The sequence below is a fragment of the Etheostoma spectabile genome, chromosome 4 (assembly GCF_008692095.1).
Source record: "Etheostoma spectabile isolate EspeVRDwgs_2016 chromosome 4, UIUC_Espe_1.0, whole genome shotgun sequence".
Taxonomy (NCBI): Eukaryota; Metazoa; Chordata; class Actinopteri; order Perciformes; family Percidae; genus Etheostoma; species Etheostoma spectabile.
The window spans coordinates 24247560-24263561 of NC_045736.1; the positions used below are offsets into that span (position 1 = coordinate 24247560).

Below are 16002 nucleotides of genomic sequence, written 5' to 3' on the forward strand. Positions count from 1 at the left end.
GAGTAAAAACGCTGCTGTTTCAGGGAACATAGCGTGTCTTTATGTAGAATATTAAAAAGCATCTCTGATCTTCTGATCGTGACCTATTCCTTTCTCTGTTAGAAGACAGAAAGCTCTTTGTGGGCATGCTCAACAAGCAACAGTCAGAAGATGACGTGCGGCGCCTTTTCGAGTCCTTCGGCAGCATCGAGGAATGCACCATCCTCAGAGGTCCCGACGGAAACAGCAAAGGTGAGTTTATAGCTGTTTATGACTTTGAGCGAGCAGACTTTTTTCACAGACTACTGCACAGAAATGATTTGGCCTTTCAAAGTTGGTGACTTTGTAAAGTTCTCCTTAAACACTCCGCGTTGAGTGATGCCAAAGCGGACTATTCCACAATCATCAGAGGAGTGGTTACATAAGAATACTTTAGAATCTGTAAAAAATGTTGAAGGCTTCGTCCATAGGGATGAGAGATATAAACCAATAACTCTTTACAGATGAACCCCATTAACCTTATGATTCAACCTACACGGCTCTGATAAAGAAAAAAACCAAGCCAACCTCCTTATTAACCACCAGGCTTTATGCCATGCCAAAAAAATGTCCTTTCCAAATGTTGTTAGGGTGCTACACAAGTTCACTGCATGAAGTTCATCAGTGGGCTTAGCAGCCAATCAATGAGGCCCGATGATAACTAAGCCTGATGATTACAGTGGGCTTGATCATTCTGATTCCTCCGTGAAGCTCCATTAACAAGGCCTCATCAGCCAGCTTACTCGGCTAAGTGGGCTTTAGCTCAATAATTACTGGGAACTTGATCATTCAAATTCATCAACCGGTCTTGTCAATAGTAAGCGACACCAGAGTGCTGTGGCATTTTAAGCCCTATCAGAGGATCCCAAAGTTGTTAATGGTGTCAGAGTGGCATGTTTAGCCCTCTTATTGAGCGTCGATCCACACTAATGTAGCCCTCCTCAGCAAAGAGGGCTTTGTTTACTAAATGTTTGTTGCTGTAATGCTGCAGTAAACTTATCCTGGGGGAAAACAAACCAGGAAATGTTTTACTTTTTGTCTTGTTATTTGCAATGTTTTGCTTTGGTATTACTTTTCAGTAAACTTTTCTCTTTGGTATTTACTGTCTTTTTTCTCCCCTGTCTTTCTCTCTCTTCAGGCTGTGCATTTGTAAAATACTCCTCTCACGCTGAAGCTCAGGCAGCCATCAGTGCACTACACGGCAGCCAGACAATGCCTGTGAGTACATCCTTACTGTGTGTGTGAGCATGTAGATTTATGTGAGAGAGGTGAGTCACATAGAGAGATGAGTCACATAAAGCTTAATTATCTTTATATTAAGTTAAGCTATACTTTATTAATCCCGGTGAGAGAATTTGTCCTTTGCATATGACCCAACCTGACTATTTCAGGGCAATGGGTGCAAACTACAGCTCTGACACTTGGTTTAGCAGGAGAGGATGTGTGTTTGTGCGTGCAAGTGCAGATACAAGCTTATGTTACGTGTACCGGTGCACACTAACTATGTTCTGCGTTGCGTTTGTGTGTGTATGTGTGGGTGGGTGGATGGGTTGGTGCACAGGGTGCCTCATCCAGTCTGGTGGTGAAGTTCGCCGACACGGATAAGGAGCGCACCATCCGCCGCATGCAGCAGATGGCTGGTCAGATGGGCATCTTCAACCCCATGGCCCTGCAGTTTGGAGCCTACGGAGCCTACGCTCAGGCAAGACGCCCCGCAAAACGCCTTCTTAATCCACAGTTATTTATTCGTTGAACCACAATAATGAAATGGAGTGCTTAAGCTCAGCTCACATCTGAAATAAGCAAAAAAATGATAAGGTTCCATCCAATTAGGAAGACTGTATTTAACTAGGATGAGATGAAAGATGTTTTTCTTAGGTTTGGGAAAGAAATAAAAAACCTTTTGTGGGATTCATTACCTGTTTTTTTTCTGGTAGTCTCGGTTTTTCCTTGCTTTCCTTTTATAACTCCACTCCTTCCTTTCTTCTTTCTTAGCTCAGAAACATTCTCCTCTTTCTTGCATTATTCTCAACCCTTTCTTAAAAATCCTCCACTGTGCAGGTGCAGCAGCAGGCGGCATTGATGGCGTCTGTAGGCCAGGGAGGCTACCTCAGTCCAATGGCGGCCTTTGCTGCTGCCCAGATGCAGCACATGGCCACCATCAATGGCATCCCAGGAGCACCGCTGACCCCAACATCAGGTAACAGTGGTAAAGACCAAAGGTTAAAGGGACGCAATGGATTTTAAAGTAAATATGACCGCCTTACTAAATTAAGGAGTGGTTTGTTTAAATCAATTGGAACACAACCAACAGAGCCTAATCTCAAACTGTACTACTGTACCACTGTACTATAGTGCCTCTGCTGCCTCACTTATTTTTTCAAGATTTATCTATATATGGTGTTGAATCCAAACTGCTTACTCAAAGTACAACTCAGATCGTTAGCACAGCTCGCTAGTTTTCTCCACATTGCGTAATTGCTCCATATTGTAATACAGCAACAAAGTGCACTAGATTTAAATGGGCATATATTTTTACACAGAATCGATACAAGTAGCACTGGCATAACATGCATTTATCTGAGACAAATACATAATTGGTACCCATAACATATCATCAACACAGTATTAACTATTATTATACAATATGTCTAAGATTCAGATCAAATGGCTGTTGTGTCACAGTAAGGGCCAACCGGTAACATGAAATCAGCCCTGACATTTAGTGTCTTCACCGGCCCACTGGACCGACCCCTCTGATATTTCCAAGAGTTACTAGGTGGCCAGACAGAGTAAAACTTCTCCAACTTCCATAATGTGTTAAAAATACTTATGCTTACTGTTTCTTTCTCACTTTGTCCGTGTGACCCGTGGCTGCAGGTGGCAGTACTCCTCCAGGCATCAGCGCCCCCACAGTGACCAGCATCCCCTCCCCCATTAGTGTAAATGGTTTTACTGGCATGCCGCCCCCCCAGGCAAATGGGCAACCTCCTGCAGAGGCTGTCTTCACCAACGGCATACACCACTACCCTGGTAAGACTGATACATTCATTGGCATGTATGCAAACACACAAAATAACTCTCAGAGACACAGAAAAAAAACCACTGTATACATTATGAATATACTGTTTGTCATGTTAAATCCTTAGAGACACACTCTGCGGTAAAAGCATCCATTGTAACGGGAAAGTGTGCATGCTGCTGGCTTACAGGCGTGAATAGCCTTGAAGCATGTTCAGGAGGCCGAGGCCAGACGGATTTAGCCCACAGACAGTCAGCATGTGGAGGAGATGAGTGTTTGGCAAAGGTGCTTAAGGGCTGCGGAAGCCTAAGTGTGCGCTTGTTTCATGAGCCGTGGCTAGTATCTTGGTTTTTGTCTGTGAATAGGTGGAAGAAAAATATGTTTATAGTATTTTTTTACACTCTTGTCTCTCCAGTGTTGCAGGAGGTGGTTTTTAGGGAGGACTCTGAGAAAAACGGCTTGGGCGTGGCTCCGCGGAGTTGTTTTGGGGTTCAGGGTGGCTGCTTCATCTCCTCTCTCTCTGAAGGTAGCGCTCCCTCCTCCCCATCCTCTTTCCCCTCTTCATTTCACATCCCCATGGACTCAAATAAGGGGTCAATAAGATTTTGAGCTTGTGAAATGATGTTCAGAAATAATTTCTAAGCCTGTTGTTTTATATAATTCATTGTAAACCTCTGAAAAAACTGCATGAGAAATTCAAGTTTGTACACAGGTTTGTAGAAAAAAATGTAGTTTAGATTCAGAGTTGAAAACTGCGTCCCCGCACTCTAATGTCAATGTAAGACGTGCACACTCGCGTTCAAGATACAAAGTTAGGAAATTGATTTTACAGCCAAAAGCAGCACCAAAATTCTTTTCAGAAACGAAATGTGTTTTCTTGTGTAATTTCAGTGTCACACAAGGTGTGGGTACTTTCAGGATTGATTCTCAGTTTTCTTCTTTGAATCTGCACTTAGGAATTATTTTGTCTTTGAATCTTTGTGTAACATTGATATAATTTGTCCACAAATTGTATTTAATACAATTTCTTTATACACATTTGTTTCTACAAATAATTTCTATACATTCACAAACTCAATTTTTTATTAAAACACTTTTCAGATGTTTACAAAGGATGATATACAACCATAGGCAAACAAATTACAAATTATTTCTGAACACAATTTTACAAGCTTAGAATGTATCGACCTTTATTTGAGCCCATACTTCTCTCCTTTCATCTGGTTATCTGAACCGTTTTTCAATGTTGCTGTTAGTCCACAATGTGTTAAGTATTTCTTTGGTTGTTGGTGATAGTGGGGTTATCCGTGTGTGTACGTGGTTATCAGTGTGTGTGTGTGTGTGTGTGTGTGTGTGTGCGTGCGTGCGTGCACGCTTGTGTGTGTGTGTGTGTGTGTGTGTGTGTGTGTGTGTGTGTGTTTTCTCTATGGTCTGCATAACGTGCATGTCCTATGTGTACAGATGGGTATTTATTAAGTGTGGTGCAGCATCTGTGGTAGCTACAAGTGTGTTTAGAACAGGGGAATGTTTTCACGTTTCATTTTTAAGTAATTAACTGTATCTCCTACATGTGAAGTGATAGAAACAGGTGCATCCAGTGTTGTGTGTATTGTATCTGTTGTGTTTTAAATGTCTAAGTACAGTAGATTGTCAGAAAAAATAATATATTTAATCTTCATAGGATTTGTTTATAATAGATGCAAGTATATGACACATTTTTTCCTTTTCTGTGGTGAAAGTGAAGCCGTGTGCATTTACATTCTCCCGCCGTCTCTCTCTGCCTCAATTCTTTCTCGCTTCACACACACAAACACACACACACACACACACACACACACACACACACACACCTCCATCTCTATCCATGCTCCCTCCTCCAGTAACTCCTTCTCTCTGTGTCTTTGGTGGAGCAGCTCAAAGTCCCACTGCAGCTGATCCTCTCCAGCAGGCTTACACAGGAGTCCAGCAGTATGCAGGTCTGTCTGTCACTCTCACAGCACTGATCTGTGTGTGTGTGTGTGTGTGTGTGTGTGTGTGTGTGTGTGTGTGTGTGTGTGTGTGTGTGTGTGTGAGAGTGTGTGCGCGTGTGTGTGTGCGCGTGCACGTGCATGTGCGAGTGCGTGTGTAAACGTGCGTGTGTTTTGAGAGAAAGAAAGGGGGATGCCAGAGAGAATTAATTTGAATTAGAATTTTTATCATTAAGTGTTTCAGTCTCACTGCATCAATTTATTCCCTCTGTTGTGTGTGTGTGTGTGTGTGTGTGTGTGTGTGTGTGTGTGTGTGTGTGGTGTGTGTGTGTGTGTGAAACATGCATACTCTATTGTCGGTTATCTGATCGATTGCCTGCTGTGCCCCAGCATATATCACATTGTTTGTATGTATCAGAGTGTGTGTGTGCGCTGTAGTCACGACTGTTATCTGATCCACGCTGTGTGTGTATGTGTCTCAGCAGCCTACCCCGCTGCATACGGCCAGATCAGCCAAGCCTTCCCCCACCCTCCACCCATCATTCCACAGCAGCAACGAGAAGGTAACACACTCACACACGGTACACCATTCACTACTAAATATTCATACATGCTGCAAACATTTACTCAAATTTACTTCTCTGTTTGTCTTTAATCCTCTTGCCAATATAGTCCTGGAATAAACACCCACGTTTAAAAATATTCAGGCAATTCACAGTCCTCACCTTTTTACAGAAAATGTCACCTCTTACCAGTGTGTCAAAAGCAAAACATTCAGAGAACTCACACTAAGGCAGAGTATAGTATCAGTCAGGATGTATTAGGGAACACTGCCTATAATCTCTATTTTTCAGTCTTTTAAAACAGAGATTATTAAATATATTATAATTCATATATAATAAAGCAAAATAAAAAAATATTTAGTTTCAGGTTATGATATATCTATATATGGAGAGAGAGAGAGAGAGATAAGATAAGATGCTGTCCTTGCTGGTTGTAGGGTAACTAACTTTACTACCACTAATGAGTATTTCAAACTGAGCTGTAAACCTACTTATGAACTCAATGACCTCCAGGCTTGGGACACCCATGCTTAGGACCTTACTGCCCTCTTGTGGAAAATAAACAATGCACATTATTTAACAGCATCATTTAACAGCTGCATCCCACATTTACAGTAAGCGGTTAGTAGTCATTTGCTTGGGGATTCCTGAAAGCTGTGAATGCTGAATCTGAACCTTTAAAGTTCCTGTCAACTAATGACTATATGCTAAGATATACTTCTCTGCTGTTTTCTGTTTTTTGAAACTCTAATACCAAACTTGATTTCACTATGAATATTAAGGAAATTTATTTCAAGTAGAGAAAATGATCTCATGTTGCAGATCGGAACTTTCATGTTGCAAATTTTATAAAACGGTCTTGTTTTGTCCAACTAACAGTCCAAAAGATGTTCAATTTACTATCACGTAACATTAAAGAGAAGCAGAAAATCGCACAATTGAGAATCTGAAAAGACATTTTAAGCATTTTTTTAAATCTGCCTTTTAATCATCAAATAGTCACTAGTCAGTTTTTTGTTGATTGACTAATCATTTAATCAACTAATAGTTTGGGCTTAAATGTGGTTTAATCAAATGTTTAAATGTTGCTAAATCCTGATTGAAGAATGCAAGTACATGACATCACATTTTTCCTAACTACTTAAACAAATAAGTGAGAAGAACTCAGAAATACAGAACTATTGGGAAATGACTTTGGCAGAATTATTTGTATACTTTTTTATGTAGGACCAAAAATCACAGTAAGAAGCTGACTGGGTGTTTTCAGGGCCTTTACATACGCCTTCACTAAGAGTACCCTACTCTATCCACTTCATCACCTTCATCAGACTTCATCATCATGTCTGCTCAACCTTTAATGATTCTCCCTTTCCTTGTCTCTCTTTCTCTGACCTGTGCCCCTTATCTCCTTTTTTCTCTTCCCATCTCTTTCTTTCTCTCTTTCTCACTTCCTGTTTCCTGTGCAGGACCAGAGGGTTGCAACCTGTTCATCTACCACCTCCCTCAGGAGTTTGGGGATGGAGAGCTGATGCAGATGTTCCTGCCTTTCGGTAATGTCATCTCCTCCAAAGTGTTTGTGGATCGGGCGACAAACCAAAGTAAATGCTTTGGTGGGTAAAAATGAACAAACCAAAAGATTATTGGTTATTTATTCTGATTATTCTTTTTTACTAATCACCTTCCTTACCGCAGTCAACACCCCCTTCCTAACCTCTCAACCCACCTCCCTTGAAAAATGAAAACAGAACAGTGGAGACTTTCTCTACAGTTGTGCAAAAGCTGGTTGTTACTTAAAAAAAGAAAGAATAGAGAATGACTTTGTCTGGCTGTTATCTTTTGAAGCTCCAACTAATTTCTCATTTTGGTAAATATTTTTGTGTCTGTTGTTTGGAGTTGTTTTAATACCAAATTTGCACAGTTGCATTGGCATTGTGCACTATATTATATAACATAAATGCTGACTCTGTCTCTAACTCACTATAAGCAAAAGCAGTGCATGCTAAGAATATACCAGTTGCACTAGCATGCAAAGATAGCGAGACGGCTGTCTCACTTTATGCCACTGACAGCACAATTTAGCCAAACGTATAATTATGTGGCAAATTATAAATGGATTGTGGAGAATATTTAATGGAGAGTCCGTCAGGTGCAACCTATTTGCAAAGTAGCTTTTGCTCATTAATACAACACAACATTAATGTTGTATTATTTATGTTGCAATTTTCAGATGCAGCGGTTAATTTGTCATTTGATGCTTTCTCACTTTCAAGTGGAAGTTAAAAACCGAAACTCAAAAATAGCACAACCACGTTGATGTTTTGGTTTTACATCCCATCACCAAGTTCATACTGTGATTTTGGTTGCATGCTTCTCTCTCTGTTATAATTGAGTGATCTATTGTTGTTGTCATACTGTAAGCTTTATTCATGCTTATGAAGTGCTCTGTTATCGTCATAGTATGTGTTATATTATTATTTTTAACAACTGCAATTTTGTCTGGATTTTAATTGTTTTATATACAGATTAAACAATTTCATTCTTATTGTAAAGTTCTATAATTATACACTCATGTAAAAGTCTGCTTCATCTATGGACTCATTTTCATTATCCATTCTTTAGTAACCCCAAACCGTCCTTGCCACTTCATCTAACCACATCCTCGTCGTTCTCTCTCTTATGGCCTTTCCCCAGGGTTTGTGAGCTTTGACAACCCAGGTAGTGCCCAAGCTGCCATCCAATCAATGAACGGCTTCCAGATCGGCATGAAAAGACTCAAGGTGCAGCTGAAGAGGCCAAAAGACGCCAACCGCCCCTACTAGCCCCCCGCCCCAGCCAGCCGCTACCACCCTGGCGGCCGGGGCAGCCGTCGCACACAGGGAAAGACAGGTCAGACACCGACTACATTGAAACATTTATTGTCATGAATCAATGCATGCACATGCACAACAATCACTGCATATGTTGACAAATACTCAAATGGCAAGCCCATTTAATGGCACTGCCTGATGTCGTTTCAGTAACCTTTTAAAAATGATATAAAGCAATTGCAGATGCTGAATAACTAGCTGATGATCTGCAAATTGCTTTTAAAGAATAGTGATGAAGATTTACCCCTTTTATCGTAGTTCAAATGCGCAATTGTAAATGTTAATTCCTCCTACGTCATTATGGCTTATTATTGGATAAGAATAACTGTAGTGTATTGTTACCAGTTCCCTAATGGGCAGTTATACATGCATAAGTGAAACACCCCACATATTTGATGACAAAACTTCTGAGTGTGACTTAAAAGCAGAACACATAAAAATACAAGGTCTTTCAGAGATCTCCACAGGTTGATGACTAACAGTATATGATTTTTAAATATATTAGTTTATTATCATCACTATGATGTGAAACTCTATGCCCTCTGCCATGCAACTGATATAACTATTAGTCAGTTCTCATGGCTGGTTGAAACAAACAAAGCTGTAGGAGCATTTACTTACGTGGAGCCTCCTCTATAGTCCAGCTTTACAGTACATGACCCTGTATGTTACCCTGTAGGTAAAGGATAATTGGTAAATGGTTTAGTGTGTTACACAGGGAAGGAATTGCTTCCAAGGGAGAGGCATTTATTACCCCTCAGGCGGGTAATTGTGCTGTTCCTCTTTGTCTCTTCCCGTCATCTGTGTGATGGAGAGTTTTGGCTGTGTCGTTCATTCAACACTGATGACTTCAGTCAAGGGCAACTTATCACCCACTCACAAACTAACTGAACCATACCAGACGGTGTCCCGAGGCAAATCACCGCAGGAAGAATAGCACAATCTCACATGAATGTGTCACAAAATATGTGGCACCATTACTTTTGATAAAAAACATTTTGAACAGAACGGTGAAGAAAACATCTCGTTTGATTTCCGTTTCTTTTTGCCTGAGATTGACAGTTGTTACTTTGTTTGAAATGACAACTGATAAACAAGCACGTTGCCATGTTTGCACTTGCATGCCCAAGTTTATTATTAATATTGTTATTATTATTAACAAAATAATAATGCACTAAGTGTTGCCACGAGTTATCAGACTAACAAGTCTATACACAGAAAGCAAGCTTAAGGATTACTTAACTTATAATGACACATGAGGGTTCACCTTTCAAAAGCAGGATTAAACGGTTTGATTTAAATTTAGAAAAACAAAACAAAAAAAAACATAATTGTTTTTCACAACATAACACTGCCAGGGCGCTAAATTAATTCACTGCAGGGTGAGCACTGATTTGTTTTCAACATCGTCTCAGCTAAAGTATCTTTGTTTATCCATAACAGAACAGCGAAGATGCTCTAGAGAGGAAGGTGCCCTGTGAATACATATTTCACTGCTTCATCTGCATTTAAATACAGTATCAACAGTAAAGGAGGACACATAAGAACTATACCATACAGAACATGCAGTAGTAACTGCAAACATGTAAAATGTCACAACAAAAAACTAAACGAAAGACAAATATTTCCCTCATTAACTTTTCTTTAGCTTTCTAATGTAATGTAGGACTTTGGTCCCTTATGGAACAAATGTTTGTTTAAGCACAAAAGAACAAGGTGACTCTTTGAATTGTCCAGATCTGAGTCAATGAACATATGGAATAAAAATTTGTACTAGGATTAACCCTTTGGGCAACTCGAACATCCGAACCAAACTGCAATCCATCCATAACTTGTTCACCTCATGGAAAAGTCATGTCATTCCCAAAGTTGGTAGGATTCATCCTCTGGGTATCGTAAATGTCCTTGTCCAAACCCTTTGATGGCAATCCAGTAGTTGTTAAGATTTTATCAGATTGGTGGAACAACCGACCAACTGACAGTTGGTTATTGCCATCCCTGAGCCACGCTGGCTAAAAAATATTCCTAAAACCATATGCTTTACAACTTCACAAATGTGCATGCAACTCCAAAATTACTTTTGTTTTCCCACATATTACTTGACTTAAACAATATCTATTTCTTCTGTGCTTTCCAGGTTTTGTTGAGCTGAATCATATGTTGACTTCTTGCTACCCGCCACTGAGTGCAAACTCAGCATCTGGACCACTAAGGCTGCTTCAGAAACCGAGGAGAGAGAGAGTGCGATGACAGAGTCAAGGACACTTCTTTTTGGATGTACTAAAACTTTGGAACTCAGAGAGAATTTGTACCAGCCTGGTTAGCCCCAGGACCTTTTTTCTTCTGCACACATATACACACCTCCTTCCCTACAAAACCCTGCTTGAATAACAGCTACCTTTTCTGGACCACAAAAAACTTTTACTTGAACAATGAGGGGGAAAAAGTAAAAGAAACTCTATCAAAACCTACTTACAATGACCAACCCCACTCTTAAAGGGAATACGGATGTCAAAAGTCGAACAAGAACAAAACTTTTTAAAAACTGAATTGAAGATTGCCGTAGGAGATCTTTCTTTAAGATGGTTTGAGTTTGGGGCAATTGACTTTTGAAGACCAATTTATAAGACTTGAAACAAAAAGTAGGGAATGTGATATTTTCAGGACACAAATTGGCTTCGATTTGGGATGGCCATCTTTAGCTTGGAGTGCCTGTCCGTTTCCAGGGGATACCGTTGCCAAGGAGAGCCATAGCAACGGTCTCCAGGGAGTCTTACCTGTCATTCCTTAGTTGTTTTAGGGACCAAAAGACCAAACATTTTTATTGCTGAGGACTTGTAGCTCTAATATACTCGGACCACTGCATCTCTTTCAGTCAGTGTTAACTGGTTGAGGAGTTGCACTTAAAAGAAGTGTACATTTCGAATATATACAACACATGTATATATACATATATATTGCTGATGTGCTTTTTGAATACAGGCAAAACTATTTCAGATGACCAAATGGGGTCTCTCACTTCGCTAGTTTACAATTACTCAAAATGTTTATTTTTTCTCTTCTCATTTTGTCTTGGGAGGGATGGCGAGTGCATGGGAGGGGCTGCTCTGTATCACAGCCTTATCTTTTTTAACTTGACATCCTAACCTCATAGATAGAATAACATCAGAAATGTTTGAAATATATGAACTTGTTTATATTTGCAGTACATATATATGTATAACAAGCATTCAAGCAAATGTATTCATATATACAGTATATATGGATAAATAGATATTAATCACAAACAAATATATGTATTTATATGCACATATTTTATATGTGTGTCTGTATATAGAACGGCTTCTGACTATGTTGAGCTGTAATCTTTTGTAGATTTTAGCTGGAGTTTGAAACATTGCTCTGCTTGGGAAGAATCGCAAATCTGGCAGCTCCCAAAACTGCAGGCATTCCAACCTCTGATTACCTATATGCTGACACACAATATACTGCTAAAAGATACATGTGTGAGAAAACACATATGGTGTAAATATTATCTGAAAATGCAAAAAGCCACATTTCAGTAGCAGGCTTTAAGAAAATCAGGCTAAATGATTTTAGAGGAAAAGGACAATTATCTTCGACTCTATTCCAAACATATCTTTTGAGCTTACACACACACACACACACACACACACACACATACACACACACAAACTTCTCTTTGAAACTTGAACCAAAATGAATATGTCTCACAACCCTTGCTCTCTTTTGCATTCAGTAAAGTGCATGTAGCGTATGGGCTGTCACCATGTCAAGGTGTGCCTTGTCACCTGCAGAATCTGCCATCAAGCACTGTGCTCTCAGAAAACAAAGACAAAAAAAATTAAACACACTGCTGCAAGCAGCCAACACGCTATTATGATGTCAAAACTACAGCCAGATCCATATCATTTCTCAGCCACATAGAGAGTTTCAGTGCATGTCCAATATAACAAAACATCAGACCACTGTTAGTCCATCAATGTCTTTGACAAACAGAATGCATTTAGAACTAATGTAGACCCATGCGATTACACTTCAGATAAAAGCGGGCATTAGGTAACCTGTTAGCACAGGTACTAACTATCAAAGCTGTGTGCAGGGCACTTGTGACTATGTTCCACTGGTTGGAGTCAAATCTAGGGTAAAGTTCAGGGTTGCGACTGACATGACGTGGTTTAATATGAGAAGTGGTTGAGCTTAGTGGACCTGCCATTAGTTTTAAATGGTTATGAAGGTGATGTAATATTGATGAATATGTTATAATTAGAGAGCTGGCTTCCCACTGAACAGAATACGGGAGGTTTTATGTACTTTCCCCATCCAGCAGTTACTGTGTGGATCTCTGCTGGTAATACTTGACATGAAGCATATCCTAGAAGATGTTATATTGCCTTATGTTATATGCCATCATACAGTCAAATATACACATAAAAGCATAATGAAACTGTAAAATGAAGCAATAAGAGTGAAAAGCCATTTACCCATTACAACTGCTGTATCACTAAGGCTTGTTTCATATTGCTTTAGCATACAGTTTCTCATAATAGTCTACAAAAATGGTATGGACACCTACTATATACCTGCAAAAGGTCAACAGACTCGGATTTATTGGACCCTGCATTCAACACATATTCAGCTGGTGAAGATAACTCAATGAATATTTATATATATGAATATTTATAAGGCTATATGACACTTTGGAAGATAATGCTTCCTGTTGGGTGCTGTTACTAGTTTTTCATATGAACTGCTCATTATGCCATTTCCCTAGTGTCTGTGTCTAACCTTTTTAGCAGATTGAATAATTTAACATTTACCTTCCAAATCTTGCGAGGCTAAAAGACACCATCACACATCCCAGGATGCCACTGTTTGTATGTGTCACATAACGATGGCCTGACTGTGGCGTACAGTGCAAACCAGATGACCATCATGATCATTTTCTGCTCTGACAGTATCCGTGGTTGGTTAGGTACAAAAACGTCTTGTACATCCACCGGAGCTGCCTTTGAGCTAACAATAACATCTGAAGCTAAATGTCATGTCTGGTGTCCCTGATCGCCACACTGTGTGCCCTCTTCGACTGCCCCTCGCTGCTCTGAGAAAATTGAAAAAGGTGTTGATGCAGCCTGTGCTTTTTTTAATGGTTTGTTTAAGCAATCACTCATGTCTTTCACCTAGCCCATGTTTTAATGTTGAACGAAATGAGGGATGGGAAGCAGAACGACCACGGTAACTGTAATGCCAAGCACCTCTTCTTCATTTGCTCCAACTTGAAGCTGCAAGTTTACATAAGAAAAGTAAAACAAAGTAGTGTGGTTAAAAAACAACAAGAAACAGAGCAGAAGTTTGAATATAAATATATATATATAAATATATACATAAACCGATGAATATACTGTAAATTGTTTCTTTTTTTGCTGTTTTCCTCTGTACATAGGTTTGCATATTTTATAGGACTTTTACTTCTATCTACAAGGACTGGATAAAGTACTTTAATTCTTTAAAAAAAAAAATATACGAATGAAAACATGATAATGCTCAATAAAACCAGGTACATAAAAATAAAAAAATAGTCATTAGGATACCGTACAAACTCTAGGACCTGACCAAGGCATTTATCCAGAATACAGTCAGGGAGAGCATTGACCTCAGTTAGAGCGTAGACACACATTGACCTATTTTATAAACAAAAAATACTTTGATGGGTTCTAGTCACTTATCTATTTGTTTAGAAATTCATTTATAAGTCATGTCTGAGATAATATGCATGCTTTCATGGCATTATTTTTCTATGAGTTGGTATGTGACCAAATAGTTTTTATATGACATGCATGGGCCACTGTTGTGGTCCACAGATGATCATTGTTCCTGTCTGCAGGACCACGCCTTCAGCACTTCTTTTATGATGTGGGAAAATGTTCCTATTGACCAAGTGATGTCAAAGACAGATGATTTTAATAATTTATTTATGTCTTTATTTATGTCTTTATTTATTTATTTATTTGTATTTAAGTATTTTTATTCGTGCTGTTTGATTCAAGATCTGAGCTCTCGTATTGCCACTGATCGATTTGCTTGTCATTGCTAAATTGTATCACTACATTACATAATACCACTTGGAAGTATTGGCAAACTCAGAATTTAACAACTTCAAAGACAAATTTTACATTTTCCTGTTGCTGCTAAACTATTCAAAACAATGCATTTTTCTGTTCCAAAATGTTAGCTTAGGTAAAAGATTGTTAAAAAAAAAAAGATGCCAGTTCGAGCTTTGTCTGTCATTTTGAATACCATTTGCTTATATTGCGAAACCTTAAATCAAAGTGAAAAAGGGGCAATTCCAAGTTAATCACTCCCTCATAAACCTGAACCATAAAACTGTTCAGTCAGATATGTAATCACAACATAAGATATGCCTTGAGATCACTATATGTTGCTGCTAATATGTAAGGAGCTAATGTCTGATGAATTGCTATTCACTGATTAACTGCCTGCATAAAACGCCAGTTTGGATTTCTAAAACTTTATTCCCCTTCTCCTGTTTATCCAGTCTCTTTGTATTGTTTGACAGAGCTCTGATCTTGTTCAACTGATGTGTTCTACAAAGAGCAAAATTCAATGAAAACTGCACTATCTCATCAAAGACAATTGAGTTACTATCTTCTTTTCAGTGCTGTTGTTAGTGGTTTTATTTCTAAAGCTCAGTAGTGTTGCTAGAATCACATTTTCCTTCATATGGTTTTCAAAGTATTGTGGAAATCTATTTCCCAATTTCAGCACATATGGAAGGTGGAGAAATGAATGTTGCATATTAAGCTTTGCCGGGATCCTGATGAGCTAAGCTTCTGATTGGGCAGTGCGCTTTAGGCTCCCGTCCCTGTCTCTCCAGACTGCACCATTCTCTGGTCCCCTGAACTCTTTTTTTGTAATTTTAAATGAATGATGCGTCTCAGCTTAGCCCAATAATAAAGCACAGTCTAGAATAAAGTGATTTGTGTCATGTCATAATTACAGATTAATTTATCAATACGAGACTAGCCACACAAACTTTCCCATTATTCTCTCCAAGAAGGAGGTGATATTTTGGTCCATCCGCCTGTTGATCAATTTATCTGAAAAGATGATCAATGTACAATTCGGCATTATGCAGTTAAGTTTGCATTAGTCTCTCTTTGCCAGACCTTCCTCCACACCACTGCGAAGGAGAGTCTGACTAGTCCACACAGCATTCCGGGATGGGAGAAAAACGTGCTCTGGTTTAATGGCATTTCTTTAAACCAATCAAAATCATCATGGGCAGCGGATAGAGCCACGGTGTCGTTGCAAATTAGCCTCAGGAGAGAACATGTTTTGGTGGAACATGTGTAGGTTCAAAAGTTGTTTTAGTCGTACAACAGAAAGCTCAGATTGGACAGAGAGTCTAGCTAGCTTTCTGGATTTACCCTGCAGAGATCTGAGGAGCAGTTAACCAAAGTCCTCATAAATCCACCGGAGTTTAAAATTACAACACAAAGAAAGAGGAAGGTAAGGGACATCCA

General features: G+C 39.3%; 1 protein-coding gene across 10 annotated transcripts in view; it reads left to right on the plus strand.

The window, feature by feature from the left end:
• The window catches only part of celf4 (CUGBP, Elav-like family member 4), an 82019-nt gene extending 66567 nt beyond the window's left edge, over window positions 1–15452 (plus strand). Inside the window, exons 4-14 of one of the 10 annotated variants that reach the window (XM_032513610.1) lie at window positions 103–231; window positions 1157–1236; window positions 1580–1720; window positions 2080–2218; window positions 2899–3051; window positions 3456–3566; window positions 4954–5016; window positions 5490–5570; window positions 7037–7180; window positions 8262–8456; window positions 10575–15452. In XM_032513610.1, the coding sequence (XP_032369501.1) occupies window positions 103–231; window positions 1157–1236; window positions 1580–1720; window positions 2080–2218; window positions 2899–3051; window positions 3456–3566; window positions 4954–5016; window positions 5490–5570; window positions 7037–7180; window positions 8262–8389 (1169 nt within the window). In that variant the 3' untranslated portion in view covers window positions 8390–8456; window positions 10575–15452. The remainder of the gene's footprint in view (window positions 1–102; window positions 232–1156; window positions 1237–1579; window positions 1721–2079; window positions 2219–2898; window positions 3052–3455; window positions 3567–4953; window positions 5017–5489; window positions 5571–7036; window positions 7181–8261; window positions 8457–10574) is intronic. The other 9 variants (XM_032513613.1, XM_032513611.1, XM_032513615.1 and 6 more) reach the window with 9 other exon arrangements.
• The last annotated feature ends 550 nt before the right edge of the window (window positions 15453–16002 follow it).